The sequence below is a fragment of the Coregonus clupeaformis genome, chromosome 34 (assembly GCF_020615455.1).
Source record: "Coregonus clupeaformis isolate EN_2021a chromosome 34, ASM2061545v1, whole genome shotgun sequence".
Classification (NCBI taxonomy): Eukaryota; Metazoa; Chordata; class Actinopteri; order Salmoniformes; family Salmonidae; genus Coregonus; species Coregonus clupeaformis.
The window spans coordinates 34,468,304-34,486,541 of NC_059225.1; the positions used below are offsets into that span (position 1 = coordinate 34,468,304).

At 42.2% G+C, this 18,238-nt stretch overlaps 1 protein-coding gene across 2 annotated transcripts; it reads left to right on the forward strand.

The window, feature by feature from the left end:
- The first annotated feature begins 847 nt into the window (after nt 1-847).
- lztfl1 (leucine zipper transcription factor-like 1) lies at nt 848-10,693 on the forward strand. Of its 2 annotated transcripts, none has more exons than XM_041862162.2 (10): nt 848-1,035; nt 2,028-2,152; nt 2,318-2,512; nt 6,911-6,968; nt 7,129-7,200; nt 7,327-7,392; nt 8,469-8,546; nt 9,000-9,176; nt 9,354-9,457; nt 9,603-10,693. In XM_041862162.2, the coding sequence occupies exons 1-10, from the start codon at nt 1,033-1,035 to the stop codon at nt 9,619-9,621; spliced, it is 897 nt and encodes a 298-aa protein (XP_041718096.1). In that variant the 5' UTR covers nt 848-1,032; the 3' UTR covers nt 9,622-10,693. The 2 variants fall into 2 exon arrangements, with proteins under 2 accessions (XP_041718096.1, XP_041718097.1); XM_041862163.2 differs by having other exon boundaries at nt 9,018-9,176.
- The last annotated feature ends 7,545 nt before the right edge of the window (nt 10,694-18,238 follow it).

Consider the following 18,238-nt stretch of genomic DNA (forward strand, 5'->3'; position numbering starts at 1 on the left):
GTGACCATCGGGTTCTTGGTCACCTCCCTGACCAAGGCCCTTCTCCCCTGATTGCACAGTTTGGCCGGACGGACAGTCTTGGTGGTTCCAAACTTCTTCCATTTAAGAATGATGGAGGCCACTGTGTTCTTGCAGAAATGTTTTGGTACCCTTCCCCAGATCTGTGCCTCGATACAATCCTCTCTCGGAGCTCTACGGACAATTCTTTCGACCTCATGGCTTGGTTTTTGCTCTGACATGCACTGTCAACTGTGGGACCTTATATAGACAGGTGTGTGCCTTTCCAAATCCTGTCCAATCATTTGAATTTACAACAGGTGGACTCCAATGAAGTTGTAGAAACATCTCAAGGATGATCAATGGAAACAGGATGCACCTGAGCTCAATTTCGAGCCTCATAGCAAAGGGTCTGAATACTTATTTAAATAAGGTATTTCTGTTTTTATAAAGACCTGTTTTCGCTTTTTCATTATGGGTATTGTGTGTAGATTGATGAGGAAAACAATTAATTAATCCATTTTAGAATAAGGCTGTAACGTAACAAAATGTAGAAAAAGTGAAAGGGTCTGAATACTTTTCCAAATGTGCTGTATAGTACCTCAAGTATACAGCACCTCAAGTATACAGTATGACAAATGTATGCACTCACTAACTGTAAGTCGCTCTGGATAAGAGCGTCTGCTAAATGACTAAAATGTAAATGTAAAAAGTAATTTCATAGGATCTCTATTGAATGTATAGAAATAGAAATTCCAACCGAACAAGGAACGTTGACTTGAATGGGGATTTCCATTCTAGTTATTATATTTCTATGGTTGAACGTGCTCCATGGTTACCAACGCAATGACGCTTTTCCGTATCCAAGACATCTCCAGCGTTGAAGAGGCGAACTAGCTGATTTAATCTTTTCATATATCACCATAAATAAATATAGCTAGTTAAAAGCGTAGTGTAACTATTAGTTTGTGCATTGTGGTCTAGCTAGTTAACATAACATTTAGCAGTAAAAGAGTCGGGTGTTTGGGGTCAACAATGGTGAGTAACATTAGCAGACTAGCTAGCTACGTTAGCAAGCTAAGCTAATTTATCCCAGCTAACGTTAACTAGCTAACTTATGTAGCTAGCAACATGATATGGCCAGCTTGCTGGTGTGGATTTAGCAAGGGATCAAATTGTATTTGTCACATGCGCCGCATACAACGCGCATGTTAGACTTAACCGTGAAATGATTGCTTACGAGCCCTTCCCAACGATGCAGAGTAAAAAAAAAAAAATATGTGCAGGGGTATGAGGTATTTGAGGTAGATATGTGACGTTACATGAGTCATGTCATGAAGGCAGGGTAAAGTGACTAACTCGTAAACGAGGCATCAGGATACTGTTGATATGTTCGAACAATCACTCTATCGATGCGGTCGACTGCACGGATAGTTAGTTAGCTAACGTTAGTTTAGTCAGTTAGTAGCGAAATGCAACATGAGCTAGCTAGCCAAGTGACTGCTACTAGGCTAGCTACCTAATATAATGTACAATGACGTTTCCATGACAACGCAGTGCTCGACGCTGATTAGCAAGGGTTTCCACGAATTACCACAGCCACAGAAAATTGGCTATATCGTAAAAATGCATGAAAACTAAAATGAGCTATTTGTTCTTAATTTAAGGTTAGGGTTAGGGTTATGTATAAGGTTAACAGTGTGGTTAGGGTTAGGTTTAAAATCACATTTGAATAAGATAAATTGTAGAAATAGTCGGGTTTTTTGACTCTGTGGCTGTGGTAACTAGTGTCGACTGTTAGGTAACCATCCATAGCCTAGCTAGTGATTGCAGCTACAGAACCTTGCAGTACCCCCCCCACCTCCACACACACTGCCTTGTTCAATATTGTGCTTGAAACAGTAACTTAACCTGCTAGCTAAATAACTAACTATAATTAATCAAGAGGGCCACAACCACAGGTCCGTCTTCTAGTTTGCGTTACTTAGCTGGAGATTGACATCCATCCCTGTTCCTCTTTCTCCTTGAAGGCTGAGTTTGGTTTCAATGAACACCATCAGAATGAGGCCATCAACTACATGCGCTTTGCACGCTCCAAGAGGGTCATCAGACTCAAGACCATTGACTCCTGCTTCGAGGACCTTAAAGACAGCAGGTGGTGTATCACACCATTTTCATGTTTATCACAGCAAGCCAACAATGTTTGTCGGAGGAATGCAAGTCAATTTTTTTAGGACAGCTTTTAAGGGTATTTGTGTGTATCTCCAAAGAAGAAGTTCCCCCACAGGGAGAAGGTTATTCTATTTCTATTCTATTCTAGGCTAGTGGAGGAGACATTCACAGTGGACGAGGTGCGGGACATGCTGGACGGGCTGCAGCTGGTGGTGCGAGGGGAGGTGGAGACGGAGCTCATCAACACAGCCCACACCAACGTGCTGCTGCTCCGGCAGCTCTTCTCCCAGGCTGAGAAGTTCTACCTCCGTCTGCAGACTGACATCTCGGAGCTGGAGAACAGGTGGGCTGTGGGGACGAGTAGCTAGGAGGTGGGCTGTGGGGATGGGTGGGATGGCTTGGAGGTGCACTGTGGGGATGGGTGGGATGGCTTGGAGGTGGACTGTGGGGATGGGTGGGATGGCTTGGAGGTGGACTGTGGGGATGGGTGGGATGGCTTGGAGGTGGACTGTGGGGATGGGTGGGATGGCTTGGAGGTGGACTGTGGAGATGGGTGGGATGGCTTGGAGGTGGACTGTGGGATGGCTTGGAGGTGGACTGTGGGGATGGGTGGGATGGCTTAGAGGTGGACTGTGGGGATGGGGGGGGGCTGCAAGGGCAGGCTGAATCCCGTTTTGCGGCTCAGTTGGTAGAGCATGGCTCTTGCAAAGCCAGGGTTGTGGGTTCGATTCCCACGGGGGAGCAGTACGAAAATGTATGCACTCCTTACTGTAAGTTACTCTGGATAAGAGCGTCTGCTTAATGACTAAAATGTAAAGTAGTAGATAGTACTGAGAATTAGGGAGTGTGTGTGAAGGTATATTTCAGTTTAAGGGTCAACGAGAGGGTGACACTCAGGTGGGAAGCAACATTTTAACCTCAACATGCCTCTGTGTGTAGCCTGTCAGCAGAGCCTCTCATATGTACACTGAGAGTGTGAGCAGTAAATGTCCCTCCCATTCAAAGCAGAAGCCACTTCCTTCAGTGTAGCAGAAGCCACTTCCTAGGCTATGTAAATCACTGAGGTTATTGCCAAGCCACACATTCTCATGAGAATGGTACCCTGCTTTTCAATTTCTGTGGTTTCCTACTCTCACTGAAATGCTGGCAGATGCGACCATAGCTTCTGATACATGTGTGGGTGGAGTAGTTGACATGATATGATACCTAAGGAATGTTTGTTTTGGTTGATGCCTGCCTTTCCTGCCATATATTGACAGGACGTTTGCTATTCACCACATGCAGTGGTGAAAGTTCTAAAAACATGTTTGTACAATTTACACTGTAAATGGGAAGAAAATATAAATGGTCTAGGCTAAGTGGAGACGAAACAAAACGTGTAGAAAACTGCCAATGAAAGGTCCCTGTTGCATCCAGGGTTATTAAGCATGGCTGCCAAGAATGTCTTACAGCAGTGCTTAATAACATGCCTGGACAAAGAGGGATGTGGGAATGTTCAGTACCAGTAAAAACAGCTTTATCTCATGGAGAGGGGTTGTCCCATTTTTACTTTGCCCTTAGCGGACATACTTACACTGTGCCAAAAAATTTATTAGCGCATCTTTCCCTTTTACCATGCTGAATTTACCACAGGATCATTCATCATGGTGCCTCAGATCAGAGGTGCTAAATACATAGCAGGAAACAATGCAGCGTGGCCATAGTCAAGTCTGGCCAGCAATGAAACATGGGCAACTAGCTGGTGGCTCAATTAATCTCAATAGCACACTTCCTAAATCTAAACTCGGACTTTGGGCTATTGAAGCAATTACGTAAAGGGTTATTAGCAGGTAACGGTTTCTCCCACTTCACTACCCTTTTCCCCCAACAATACAATGAAATGGGAGGGTGAGGCCAAGGACCGTTCCCTCACACTCACTCCCCCACTCTGTGGATGGATCTGAACTTGTTACTTGGGCACAGGAACATGCCACATTGAAATGTATAGCATGGCTCTGTGATGTGGAGTACATTTCCAGGCCCAGGGACTGTGTTAATGGGTATTTTAGAGAGGGACGGGAAAGCCATTCCTTTTACAGTCCCAACCTTTTTATGTTGAAAAGCTGGCAGTCCATCAGCAAGGTAGAATGGAGACAGTGGTTACATGGCAAATGGACTCAGAGACAATTTTTGTACTTTACCAAAAATACTTTGATTTACCACTACTATGGATATTGTGAGGTTGTTGTGAGATTGGTGCATGAGTGTGTGGGGATGAGACATATACAGTGGGGGGGAAAAGTATTTAGTCAGCCACCAATTGTGCAAGTTCTCCCACTTAAAAAGATGAGAGAGGCCTGTAATTTTCATCATAGGTACACGTCAACTATGACAGACAAATTGAGAGAGAAAAAATCCAGAAAATCACATTGTAGGATTTTTAATGAATTTATTTGCAAATTATGGTGGAAAATAAGTATTTGGTCACCTACAAACAAGCAAGATTTCTGGCTCTCACAGACCTGTAACTTCTTCTTTAAGAGGCTCCTCTGTCCTCCACTTGTTACCTGTATTAATGGCACCTGTTTGAACTTGTTATCAGTATAAAAAGACACCTGTCCACAACCTCAAACAGTCACACTCCAAACTCCACTATGGCCAAGACCAAAGAGCTGTCAAAGGACACCAGAAACAAAATTGTAGACCTGCACCAGGCTGGGAAGACTGAATCTGCAATAGGTAAGCAGCTTGGTTTGAAGAAATCAACTGTGGGAGCAATTATTAGGGAAATGGAAGACATACAAGACCACTGATAATCTCCCTCGATCTGGGGCTCCACGCAAGATCTCACCCGTGGGGTCAAAATGATCACAAGAACGGTGAGCAAAAATCCCAGAACCACACGGGGGGACCTAGTGAATGACCTGCAGAGAGCTGGGACCAAAGTAACAAAGCCTACCATCAGTAACACACTACGCCGCCAGGGACTCAAATCCTGCAGTGCCAGACGTGTCCCCCTGCTTAAGCCAGTACATGTCCAGGCCCGTCTGAAGTTTGCTAGAGTGCATTTGGATGATCCAGAAGAGGATTGGGAGAATGTCATATGGTCAGATGAAACCAAAATATAACTTTTTGGTAAAAACTCAACTCGTCGTGTTTGGAGGACAAAGAATGCTGAGTTGCATCCAAAGAACATCCAAAGAACACCATACCTACTGTGAAGCATGGGGGTGGAAACATCATGCTTTGGGGCTGTTTTTCTGCAAAGGGACCAGGACGACTGATCCGTGTAAAGGAAAGAATGAATGGGGCCATGTATCGTGAGATTTTGAGTGAAAACCTCCTTCCATCAGCAAGGGCATTGAAGATGAAACGTGGCTGGGTCTTTCAGCATGACAATGATCCCAAACACACCGCCCGGGCAACGAAGGAGTGGCTTCGTAAGAAGCATTTCAAGGTCCTGGAGTGGCCTAGCCAGTCTCCAGATCTCAACCCCATAGAAAATATTTGGAGGGAGTTGAAAGTCCGTGTTGCCCAGCGACAGCCCCAAAACATTACTGCTCTAGAGGAGATCTGCATGGAGGAATGGGCCAAAATACCAGCAACAGTGTGTGAAAACCTTGTGAAGACTTACAAAAAACGTTTGACCTGTGTCATTGCCAACAAAGGGTATATAACAAAGTATTGAGAAACTTTTGTTATTGACCAAATACTTATTTTCCACCATAATTTGCAAATAAATTCATTAAAAATCCTACAATGTGATTTTTTTGATTTTTTTTTCTCATTTTGTCTGTCATAGTTGACGTGTACCTATGATGAAAATTACAGGCCTCTCTCATCTTTTTAAGTGGGAGAACTTGCACAATTGGTGCACAATTGCACAATTATTATTATTACTGACTAAATACTTTTTTCCCCCACTGTAGGTTTGATCCAATGTCACACAATTTATTCCAAGGGACTATAATGAATACTGTGTTCCAAATCCATGAGCCCGTATGGATTCTATTTGAGTTATGGCACTGTTAGCTTGCAATTCGTTGTTTTTTTGTAGCAATTTGGGTCTTTGTTTGTATTTGACATCTAACATCTGCTGAGTTGAGAATATTAACCAGCTGTGTTTTAAACTACATTTGACCTTTATTACACTGACACCAGTCATAGAACAAAAACAAAACATAAAAAACCAAGCCCTGTGCTTTTGTAGATGATGTTTTTGTGTTTCTATTACGCCTACAGTCACTCAATAAGATAACCTACCAAGCCCCTGAAGGTGTCCCGAAAAAATGGGGAATACGCCCCTAGTAGCCACAGATCTACGTGCGTTCTGCAGCTTCTTCAAACCACATAGAAGCGTGTAGAGAGGTGCTTTGTTTACCACAAACATTTAGTTCAACTATCTTAAGGAGGACAACAAGTGTGTTTTATTTTTCTTCTTAAAGATACATACAGTAACTGCCAGGTGGCTGCTCCCCTGTACTCCACCTCAAATGTTTTGCACAATGTTATTCTGTAGGTCTCTTTCATAAAGGAACATGCTAAGCTGTTATAGGCCACATTTCTCCTACTTTCAGACGACCAATGAGTCAGTACACTCACTGAAACTCACTGTATGGTATCAAACATTCTGTCATTACTCTGGTTCGTTTATAAGCTATAAATGTGCCTAAAAGTCAAACTTTTTTCGAATGAACCATGTTCTAATTTTTTGTCCATCTCTCTTTTTCTCGTCCCCTTTGCTCTTTTTCATTCTCTACAGAGAGTTGTTAGAGCAAGTGGCTGAGTTTGAGAAGACTGAGTTTAAAATCCCAAATAAGGTGAGTGCCCAACCACTTTTAACCATTTCCCTTTTATAAAAAATAAGCGTGCATCTATTACATGTTTAGGGTTAGGGCTGAAATGTTGAAAATCATGCATTGACGCTATTTATTGATGGGAGAGTATGTGCTCACTTACATGCCTTGCTTCCTTACCCAGACTAACCAGGAAATTAGCAAGCCCAAGTTAGCGCCGCTGAATGAAGGTGGGGTATCTGAACTTCTCAACAAGGTAAGGTACTCAAACCTCATCTGGTAGTACAGATTTATTTTGTAATATAGGAGTAATAACACCAGCATCAGCAGCTATTTCACCAACCATTTCATCAACTGTTACTTCACGTTGGTTTTTCATCAGGAGATATCAAGGCTACAAGAGGAAAATTATAAGCTGAAAGGCAGGCTCCGGACTTTGGAAACCCAGGTACTTCACACAAAAACACATCTGAATCCATAAGGTGTGTTTCTGATTGACATATTCTTACTTAGTTATGACGTTGCTTATCAATGGTGTGGTACTGTAAATTTGGACATAATTTTGTCAAGTTCTGTACCTGATCACATCCATTATCATGATTAGTTTATAATGGCACGACAATATTCACCTGAATGACTCCTGATTTCCTAGTAACCACAGAACAATCATGAGCTGCTTGTCTGCTAGAATGGATGGCCAACCGACTGCCTTGTTTGTTATTTGGGTAGCTATTTCCTCGCAAAGTGCATTTTGAAGTCATCAATGTATATAAGTACAATTCTTTCAGCATAGTCTGGAAACCGTGTGTATGTAAGCTGCGGATTGGCTGTTAACATATTCAGGATTTCCATGTCAATGTTGGCAGTGTCATACTCCTAAAAGAAACAAATGAAAGACATTGTACTGTAGCAAGCTAGCTATCTGGCTAGAATAGCCTGCTATGTTACTAGCTATCTGGCTAGAATAGCCTGCTATGTTACTAGCTAAGTAAGTTATGTTATACTACTCTAGCTATTGCCATTCCAGCTGACAATCAGCTGATTGCACTTGCCAACGTTAGCTAACTAGCTAGCTTGATGTTACTGTAGCTAAAAGCAAGGTTAGTGACACGCTGACACGCCAAATGCATGTTGCAAGGGCAATATGTTAATCTTACATTGTCCTCAACACTGTCGCTGTCAACCAGTCTCAAAAATAGATGAAACAACATTGTTAACTACCCAAAAGAGAGCAGTCACGCCTTCTCTGTTTTCATTTTCATTTGTGAACCGTTTTATCGTGCGTGAATTCGTCATTATCAAGCGTTCTAGGACGCTCGAACCAGAGCACTCGCTTTTCAGAGCAGAGCGTCCAGAGTGAATTTACGAACACACCCTTAAATGCACTCAACTTATTGTAACTTTTGACATCATTGTATTTTGTGCTCATGTTTCCACCTGACCTACACCTGACCTTGCTAATTGAATGATCGATGTTGGTATCACTTAAATGCAGTATCATGCAGTACACTGATTGTGTTTCAGGCCATGGGTGCGTTGGATGAGAAGACCAGGGCGGAGAGGGCTCTCAAAGACCTGCAGAAGGTCCAGGGGGAACAGCAGGTACTGTAGCAACATAAGGGCCATGGGTTCAAGGTCATAGGTTAACAATATAACAGACAAACATGGGTCAAATGACCATAGAATGACAGCTGCACTTGACTTTTCAGTAGTATTCCCTGTTTACTTCCTGGTTTTTGTGCATTGTAGTATTTCTTTCCTTTTAGTGAAGCTGTCCACATGCAGGCCTTGTGTTTTATGATGTGTTGAAGCTTTTGTCCTCTTTTTCTGAACGATTACTATTATTTAATTTGCTTTCATGGAAATCAACTGGTATGTATCAATCCAACACTATACATTGTGTGTTGAATATATGTAAATCTAAGAGTGCATCCCAAATGGCACCCTATTCCCATAGGGCTCTGGTCAAAAGTACTGCACTGTATAGGGAAAAGGGGGCCATTTTGTCCGCACATAAAAGTTCACCCACTGACGTGCTGTCTCTCTTTCCCCAAGACGGCCGCCCGTTCTCAGGATATCACTAGTCTGGAGGACACGGTGGCAGCACTGCAGGAAGACTACCAGAAGTCCCTGAGTGTCAACGCTGCCTCCCAAAGAGACCTGCAGGAGAACCTGATGTCTGCCAAACATGACCTGCTTAGGGTACAGGAACAACTGGCCCTGGCAGAGAAGGTACGTGCCTGGCCTGTATCCTATACTGGTACCTACCTGATGCCTTTCACATAAATCATGCATTCATTTCAACCAATGGACAATTGTGTGAACTTCAATCTCAAAATATCTGAAGTTAGCATTTGAATTGTATATCTGCCATTTCGAGGTTATCATGCAATCCTGTTGTGTGTGTAGGAGCTGGACAAGAAGTTCCAGCAGACTTCTGCCTACCGCAACATGAAGGAGATCCTCACCAAGAAAAATGAGCAGATCAAGGACATCAGGAAACGGCTTTCAAAGTGAGTCGGTTAATTATTATACAAATGATTATGTATGATATATAGACAGATTGATTGATTGAGATTCTTCTCCTGAAAGATGATTGTGTTTGCAGGTCCTGTCTAACAACCTTCTCCGCTAACAGTTCTAATGTATCATTTCTAGATACGAGTCCGATGAATGAACCCTTTGCATCACACAGCAAGACACAAAATGGAGGTTAAAGAGGGTAGAAATGGCCCAAAACCTGGGACTGTCACCCTGGTGAAGGTTTTGGCCCATTTACCATGTATTTCTTCCCCACTGCAGGAGCAGGTGCTTTGAACAAAAAATTGAATTGAGAATATCACCTGTAGTTCAGAACCTTTCAGAAGAATCGTATCATCTCGCTGATCCAGCAGCTTTTGTAGTCATTGGCTTTAGGATATGATTGTGGGGTATTAAGGGTTGGGGGCTAATCGACAGAGCCTCCTATGGTCAGTCTCACTGGGAGAAGAACCTTGAATGTCTCTGTCCCTCTGCTATACCGTTCTGTCCCATATCTAGGAGCTGGAGCTTTGTGTGTTTAGTACTAGGTTTTCCTCATTGCACTATGCAAGTACTTTCACGTCCTTGACTTGCTGTCTAAAAAGGAGGCCTTCTGAATAGGAGAGATATGCCTGAAGCTTTGCAGCTGTCTATATCTGATGGTGATGGGTAAATTTTTCCATGACACCAACTCATAGATTATTTTCTCTTCTCAAGACGGTATATTCTTTTTCACCTATTTCTATGTAGCTAGGGCATCATGCAACATCTTTTTATATGTATTCAGCTGGCGGAATTCAGAGCTCAATGATAGTGAATAGTCATGGCTAATGGTACATATTATGAATCGCAGCATAGCATAACTTTCCAAATATATCTTGAGGAGAAGGTTTTGGAGGGAAACGTTTACATAGTATGATTTGACATGTTTTCTTATTTTTCGTACAATTTTTATCCTGTTTTAGCATATAAAAAATGCTTGGAAAGATCAGAGGTTGGACCTAAGCGAATGTACAAATACTTCCCTACACATATAGAATATTTTTATGGGAACATTGAACTCTTTTGTCCTTAATCCTGATAATAGCCTGGTATCAAGGCATATATTGTATTGTGTCTGGCATGTGTGTAATATGACAAAAGTTCAATGATACAGTCTTTGACGTAATGCTCTTGTAGAGTATGATACACGACCACCTATGTCATATTAGACGTGTATGTGTGATATGTTTGAATTGTTGTGAGGTAATAAAAGCTGTTACCAAAATGGCAGCTTCTTTCACATTTGTTCAATGTGCACCCTGGGACAGAATATAAAGATGTGGGCCTGCAAGCAGCTATCTAAAGCTAATCCTCACACTAAAATGAATGGGCCAGGATATGGGTCGTGGCAGTGCTTCTCTATGGGCCGCACCATGGCAGCAGGGGGCTGGGAGCGTGTGCAGCTCTGGCTGCAGCAGTAGCATCTGCTTCTGCGGGGCCTATGCTGGCCAACGAGCCCAACGGAGCCACCACCACCACGGCTGAGTACGAGACCCAGCTGATGGAGTACCGCGGTGAACAGGAGCGCCTCACCCTGGACACGGTTAAACTGGAGATCGAGCTGGACGGCATCCGGTGAACCACCCATGAGATGAAGGCCAAGTAAGAGTCTCACTGTATGTCATTTCTCTGAGAAAAGTGCATGTTTGCTTCCCAAATGGCACCCTATTCCCTATATAGTACACTACTTTCAATCAGGGCCCATAGGAAAATTGCAATTGGCTCAGAACAGGGCAGCACAGCTGGTCCTTGGATGTACACAGAGAGCTAACATTAATAATATGCATGCCAATCTCTCCTGGCTCAAAGTGGAGGAGAGATTGACTTCATCACTACTTGTATCTGTGAGAGGTATTGACATGTTGAGACCACCGAGCTGTCTGTTTGAACTACGGACACCCATGCATACCCCACAAGACATGCCACCAGAGGTCTCTTCACAGTCCAGAACGGACTATGGGAGGCGCACAGTACTACATAGAGCAATGACTACATGGAACTCTATTCCACATCAAGTAACTCATGCCAGCAGTAAAATTAGATTTAAAAAACAGATACAAATTATGGAAAAGCTGAGACTGAAGCAACACAAACATAGACACATGCATACAAACACACGATAACATACGCACTACACACACATGTACACATGGATTTTGTGTTATAGATATGTGGTAGTAGAGTAGAGACTTTAGGGGACACACTTAATATGTTGTGAAATCTGTTATGAGTGTATTATAATGTTTTTTAAATGTATAACTGCCTTGATTTTGCTGGACCCCAGGAAGAGTAGCTGCTGCCATAATAAATACAAATAGGGGCCTGGTCGAAAGTAGTGAACTATAAAGGGAAAAGGGTGTCATTTGGGATGCATGTGTTTTTTAAAACATGCTAGCTATGCATTGTCTGCTAAACCAATTTTGAAAATATGTTTATGATTACCTGTCATACCTGTCACCTTTTGGTCATGCAGGTATGATTTTGAACAAGGCTGGAAGCATGAAGAGGGTACTGCAGAATCTATGCTTATAAATATCAGATTCAGGGACGGCTTGTCCAATAGGGCGATATGGGCGACGCACTGCCAAACGGGAAAAGGAAGGGATTTTTTTTCTAATCAATTATATCACGGCAACAGCAGTTATCAGTGTTCACGTCTGATCTGCCAGCCACTAAATGTCAAATCAGGCTAAAGTCGTGCTTCAAATGGCCCCGCCCGTTTTTTGGGCGATTTCAGTCAGGTTGAAAATCGCCCAGAAGTCTCTCATAGCCTGTCATGTAAAATCTATTTTTTTCACATTTCAAAGCTTTCAATACATTCTCTATGGGTGTCTGTGTGCATGCACTTACGCGCTTTCGTCATACGTGACGTAACGTTGAACGTAACTAAGACAATGGCAGCTAGCAGCGTCTATGTTGCGACCTGCAGTGTGGCGTTATTTTATGTTTTTAATTTGTAGACTTAGTTTACAAACATTCTGCAAACATTCTGCTTTGGACTGATCTTCGGTTTTGGACTGATCTTGTTGATCGTGTACATACCCGCTACGAACGGACTAAATAATGAAAACGCTGCTGGCAGCGGAATCCCAATACAGCTGGGAGACTTGGCTGGATGACAGAGTCCCGGACAGAGAGGTGGAGCCGGCCACCTTCACCCTGGTCAGAGCGGACCGCGATCCTGGTAAGAGAGCGACTCTGTACCCCGACATTGAACTGCTTTCTGTGTCATTGAACCTTACTATTGTTGATAAAACAAGTTTACTGGAGAACGGAGAAAAAGTAGAGACTTTTGGACAAGGTGGATAATTGTATAATATAAGGCAGTTTATTCAGAGGTAAAGATATCTGGAATCGCGTGCACGGACCCGTTCGTCAAACTCGTAGGGAGTTTATCAGAAGAGCCCCTAAACATTGTGTGCTGACATTTTATACAATAAAATGAAGTAGGTTGAATCTAGTAGTTCTGATCTTCTGATTGGTCCTGATGAGTTGGGCGATGTCACCTCCAGGCTAGTGTCACTGTTGCATTGGCTCTGAGTCGGGTTCTCTGTCTTCAGATGTTCAGCCTAAGAGAAGAGGATTTGTGTGTGTGTGTGTGTGTGTTTGTTATCAGTGTGTGTGTGTGTGTGTGTGTGTGTTTGTTATCAGTGATGATGTGTGTGTGTGTGTGTGTGTGTTTATCAGTGATGATGTGTGTGTGTGTGTGTGTGTGTGTGTGTGGGTGTGTGTGTGTGTGTCCTCAGGGCAAGAACTCGTGAGTTGGAAGAACTGAGAGACCTATGGCGTGGGTGTTATCCTTAGCCACCTGCTGACAAGGCTGACAAGATAGGACTCTTGTTCATTGTATTGAATACAAAGGCCCAACACAAAATGGGTCATGCACAAGATTTTAGTCAGACCAAGCTATAACATTATATATTTACTACGACAGTACATTCAACCAAAAGCTAATATAACAAAGGCATCAGAGATTATTTATAATCTGTCACAGAAACTGGAATCCATCTCCCCAGATCAGTCAATAAATGCTTCTGGTATTGACTTATATGCTGCCCCTGTCTTCATGTTGTTGCTGGACATATCTTTTTTAAAATGTGTGTAGGTCACCTAAATCATCAGAAAAATTGCCCCTCCTGAGAATTTTTTCAGGAGCCGCCACTGATCAGATTTCATTAAAGGCCCAATGCAGCCGTTTTTATCTCGATATCAAATAATTTCTTGGTACCTTCACTATGTTATTTTTCAATTAAAATGGTCAAAAATAAACAAAATTAACTTCTTAGCAAAGAGCAATTTCTCAAGCAAGAATTTTGCTAGGACTGTCTGGGAGTGGTCTGAGTGGGGAGGGGAAAACTGAAAACTTTCTGTTATTGGCAGAGAGGTTTGGAACTCTCTTTCTTATTGGTCTATTAACTAATTTACCTCATGGTGATGTCACCAGGCAGGTCAAAACTCCACCCACCAAAACAGGCTGAAATTTCAGGCGGTCTTTTCAAACAGCTCTTACACTAAAAGGGCAATAAAGTTCATGTTCAATTGGACAACAATACCCAATACAATACACTAACTATCCATCCTGTAGGGTATTGACATGGCCCACGAGATGCCAAACACTCAAGCGTTAAAGGGCGACTGCACTTCCTGATTTGGCCATGTTTTAGATGTGGTACATTAAGAAATGCTAGCGGCCATGATTGAATTCAAATGTGAGTTGGTTTCGGGTGTGGTTTGATGTGGGTGTCTCGTCTCTGTGTTGGCAGGTGGGATGAGTAAGCCAAATTATTTAGCCAATTAGCTTCACGCCTCATGTCCACCAGATGCATCAAACTCTTTGCGTTCCGGCGGAAGTAATTTATTGTCAATGGAGCAACGCTATGTTGGGGATGCCACACTAGGCAGCGATGCGTTCTGTGTACCGCATGCGTTCAATATTTTCAACTCGTTCGTTGCTTTACCTTGCAGTGGTACAAACGGAAGTACCCACACAGACTCCAACTAGCTAGCTTTTAGCTAGTTGAAAAGTAAGTAGGGAAAAGCACATGTAAGTAGGGAAAAGACATCCAGCAAAACACATATGCATCAGGCGTCAGCTGGCTGGTGTGCAACCCTGGCAAAAATGATTTGACTTTGGATAGCTTATCTCGGGGCTAGTTAGGGAACGTCAATAAATTACACTATGTAAACGAGACAATATTTTCATGTTACACACCTTTGTTTTCTCATTAAACGCTTTCAATATACTGTATGTACTGTATATGAATTCCTACAATTTATACAGTAGTTGGTTTGAGGTTTTTAAGTCATTGAAATTTGGAGCTATTGGAACTTTAACATATTGTCCCATGTAGGCCTACATTGTGTAATTTATAAATGGTCCCTAACTAGCCCCATAGGGTTATCCGAAGTCAACCCAAATTTACCACATGCATTAAGATCGGGTCACGTGCAGCTGCACTCCGAATTAATGATTACTTGTGTGCTGTGGGCATCTGGGCAGGGTTGAAACAAACCCAACGTTAATTTACGTTGTGATGCAGTCACGACCACAAGTCTCACAAAACTCAGTTTTGGATGAGACTAACTTTATGATCAAAATTATCCTATTTACACTTTGTAGTCAATTTTGAAAGTAGAATAAATGTTTCGGACTCATATCAATGCCACATAGGGTGTATTCTAAATGAGAAGTTGTTTTTTTAGTGGCAGTTGCTCTTTAAAAATGAGCTCGACTGTCACCAAGACTCAGGAAGAGGTAAAAGCCTACAATACATCAGCGAGCACAGCACTAGTTAGTACATTTTATATACATTCATTGTGAGATGGTGAGCAAGTCAACACTGAAGTTCCCTCTGGGAAAATTAAAGTTATTATATTCTATACTATTCAACTACATACAACAGTATGAGACTTGTACTGTGAACTGTTGTAATGTGAACTGTAATGAGTGGTATTAACTGACTGAGGGGCAGTGGCGTGTATTCATGGATGCCAAGGGAAGCCAGGCTTCCCCAAAAAATGGACCAATAATTTTTGTATCTTTCGTCTCTCTGTGTTTCATAATTTTCCTTCAATTCGCAAGAGGCTGCTGAATGTATCTCACCGGAGAAAGCATCCGAGCGAGCAAAACAGCGCCCCTCTGTCTCTGTATGTGTAGCCCATCTATCTGATGCTGTCTGGTCAAAAAGAGTATGACATTGTTGCCGCACGTAGCATTGAATGCAAGGGAAGCCAGCGAGCATTTGGCCTCCCTTGATAAAAAATTATAGCCAATCAGCATTGAGCTTAACTGAGTGAGCTGTGAATGGTCCTGGTGCACCAAAAAAAAGTGTCAAGGGAAGCCAGTTTGGATTTGGCTTCACACCAATCACATCAAAAGCAAAATGTAATTGAATTGTCGAATTGTTGCATCTCGTTGTGTCATCCTCCGGTGACTAGCTAGCTAGCTAAAATGGCTCCTTTCCTAAATCAGCCATGGATGGAGATAGGGATTTGGACTTGTGGTTTTACTTAATTCTACATACTGGCCAATGTTTATAACGGCGATTCTGATCCAACCATAAATTCATACATTGTGCCCCTGGCCTGAGAGGATGGAAGTTCAGTATGTAGCTAGAAGCGTGTCCTGTTCTGTATGACAGTCGTAGACCGTTTCGTCAACATGAAAGAGATGAGGATGCCATTGGCATTTCTCTACAAGTAGGGCGAGTCAACATGTTTTTTCTACTTGTGCACACACACACACACACACACACACACAGACACACACACACAGAAACCAGAACCATGGACAGCCTCATCATATTTAGCTTACGTTTATTGGACTAAATTGTTTTTGGTATCTTTTAGTTGTCACTGTATTAGACTAAGCATAGGTGATTTGATGATGTTGAAGTTGAAGTGGTGCTGGAAAATGTGGAGGCAGCTCCTGTTTTCTTTGCAACTTGTGGTAACTCTCCATGGTTCTAAATCAATAGTTGTTTAGTAGTCGGAAAATGCCGGAAACATTAACTTGCTTGACCATGCTGTAGGTCATGTAACTGTTTGTTACATGCAGTATGCTTAATGGACTTCACCGGACAGAGGTTGCTCTCTGGTTTTGTGATGAAACAAAGTTGTGGTTTAATTGATTCTGCCACTGTGTCTTCTTATTGTCTCGGCCTTAGGCCTATATATCACGGTGGCAAGGCATATGAACTAACAGGTTATAGGGCAAACTGGGATATTGTCACAACACATAGGTTATAATATGGCTTTTTGTTTCTGGCTTGGCTTCCCCAGTGATTTTACCCATATACTACTACTGCTGGGGGATGGTTTTACAGGAGCTGTTCAGTCAAACTCGGGACCTCGTCCACTGACACGTACATCACTTCTGCCCTCAACGGGATATCCTACTACAAAATCAAGGCAGAGCTCACTCAAACTCGAAATTACATACAATAATACAACAATTATTATATTCATGTTATTATTGTAATACCATTTAGATTTCTAAACAATATGAATTATATTTGGTACTATATAGCGACTTTCAAAGCCACTGGAATTGTTGCTGTGAAAGTGAAATACACGCTCTGTCCACTGGGGGTCAGTAGATATGGCTACACCATATAGTTCTGGGCCAGTAGCCACAAAGTATCTCAGAGTAGGAGTGCTGATATAGGATCTGTCCATATAATCTTATTCATTCTGATCTAAATGCTAAAACTGATCCTAGCTCAGTACTCCTACTCTGAGATGCTTTGTGGACACGGGTGCTGGTCTCTGGGCTACACGTTTAGCACCTTGTGTGGATGAGATAGTTTGACTTGAAAATATCTTCACATGAGGGTGAGACATTTTTGGGGAGCAAAGCATTATTCAGCCTTTGAATGGTTACCAAAGTTTGAAAAGCAGGCCAGGATGAGTAGTTACTGAATGAGGTCGTAAGTGCACTTTATTTCTTATAGAAAATAAATATAAATCAGGGATTCTTGGAAGACGGGACAATATCTCCTTATTTTTCTTAATATTAAGTATACAAAACATTAAGAACACCTGCTCTCTCCATGACATAGACTGATCAGGTGAATACAGATGAAAGCTATGATCCCTTATTGATGTCACTTGTTAAATCCACTTTAATCAGTGTAGATGAAGGGGAGGAGGCAGGTTAAAGAAGGATTTTTAAACCTTGAGACAATTGAGACATGGATTGTGTATGTGTGCCATTCAGATGGTGAATGGGCAAGACAAAAGATTGAAGTGCCTTTGAACAGGGTATGGTAGTAGGTGCCAGGTGCACTGGTTTGTGTCAAAAACAGCAATGCTGCTGGGTTTTTCATGCTCAAAACAGTTTCCCATGTGTATCAGGAATGGTCCACCACCAAAAGGACATCAACACAACTGTGGGAAGCATTGGAGTCGACATAGGCCAGCATCCCTGTGGAACGCTTTCGACACCTTGTAGAGTTTGTTTCAATTTGGCATGTTTTTCTAGATTCAGAACATAAAACAACATTTAGAAAGCAAACATTATCCCTTGGATCTAGCACAGCAAATATGTCAATATGTTGCAGAACAGTGATTCAAATATATTTTCAGAATATGGACAAAAAGATTGCTCTTAAGGAGGTTAGCCATCAGGGACGGAGTTGACAAGCCACTGAAGGAGTTAACAGCAAATACTAAAAACATACTTTTTGCCTCTAAATATATAAGTTCAAAACAAACATTTGTAAAATATAGAA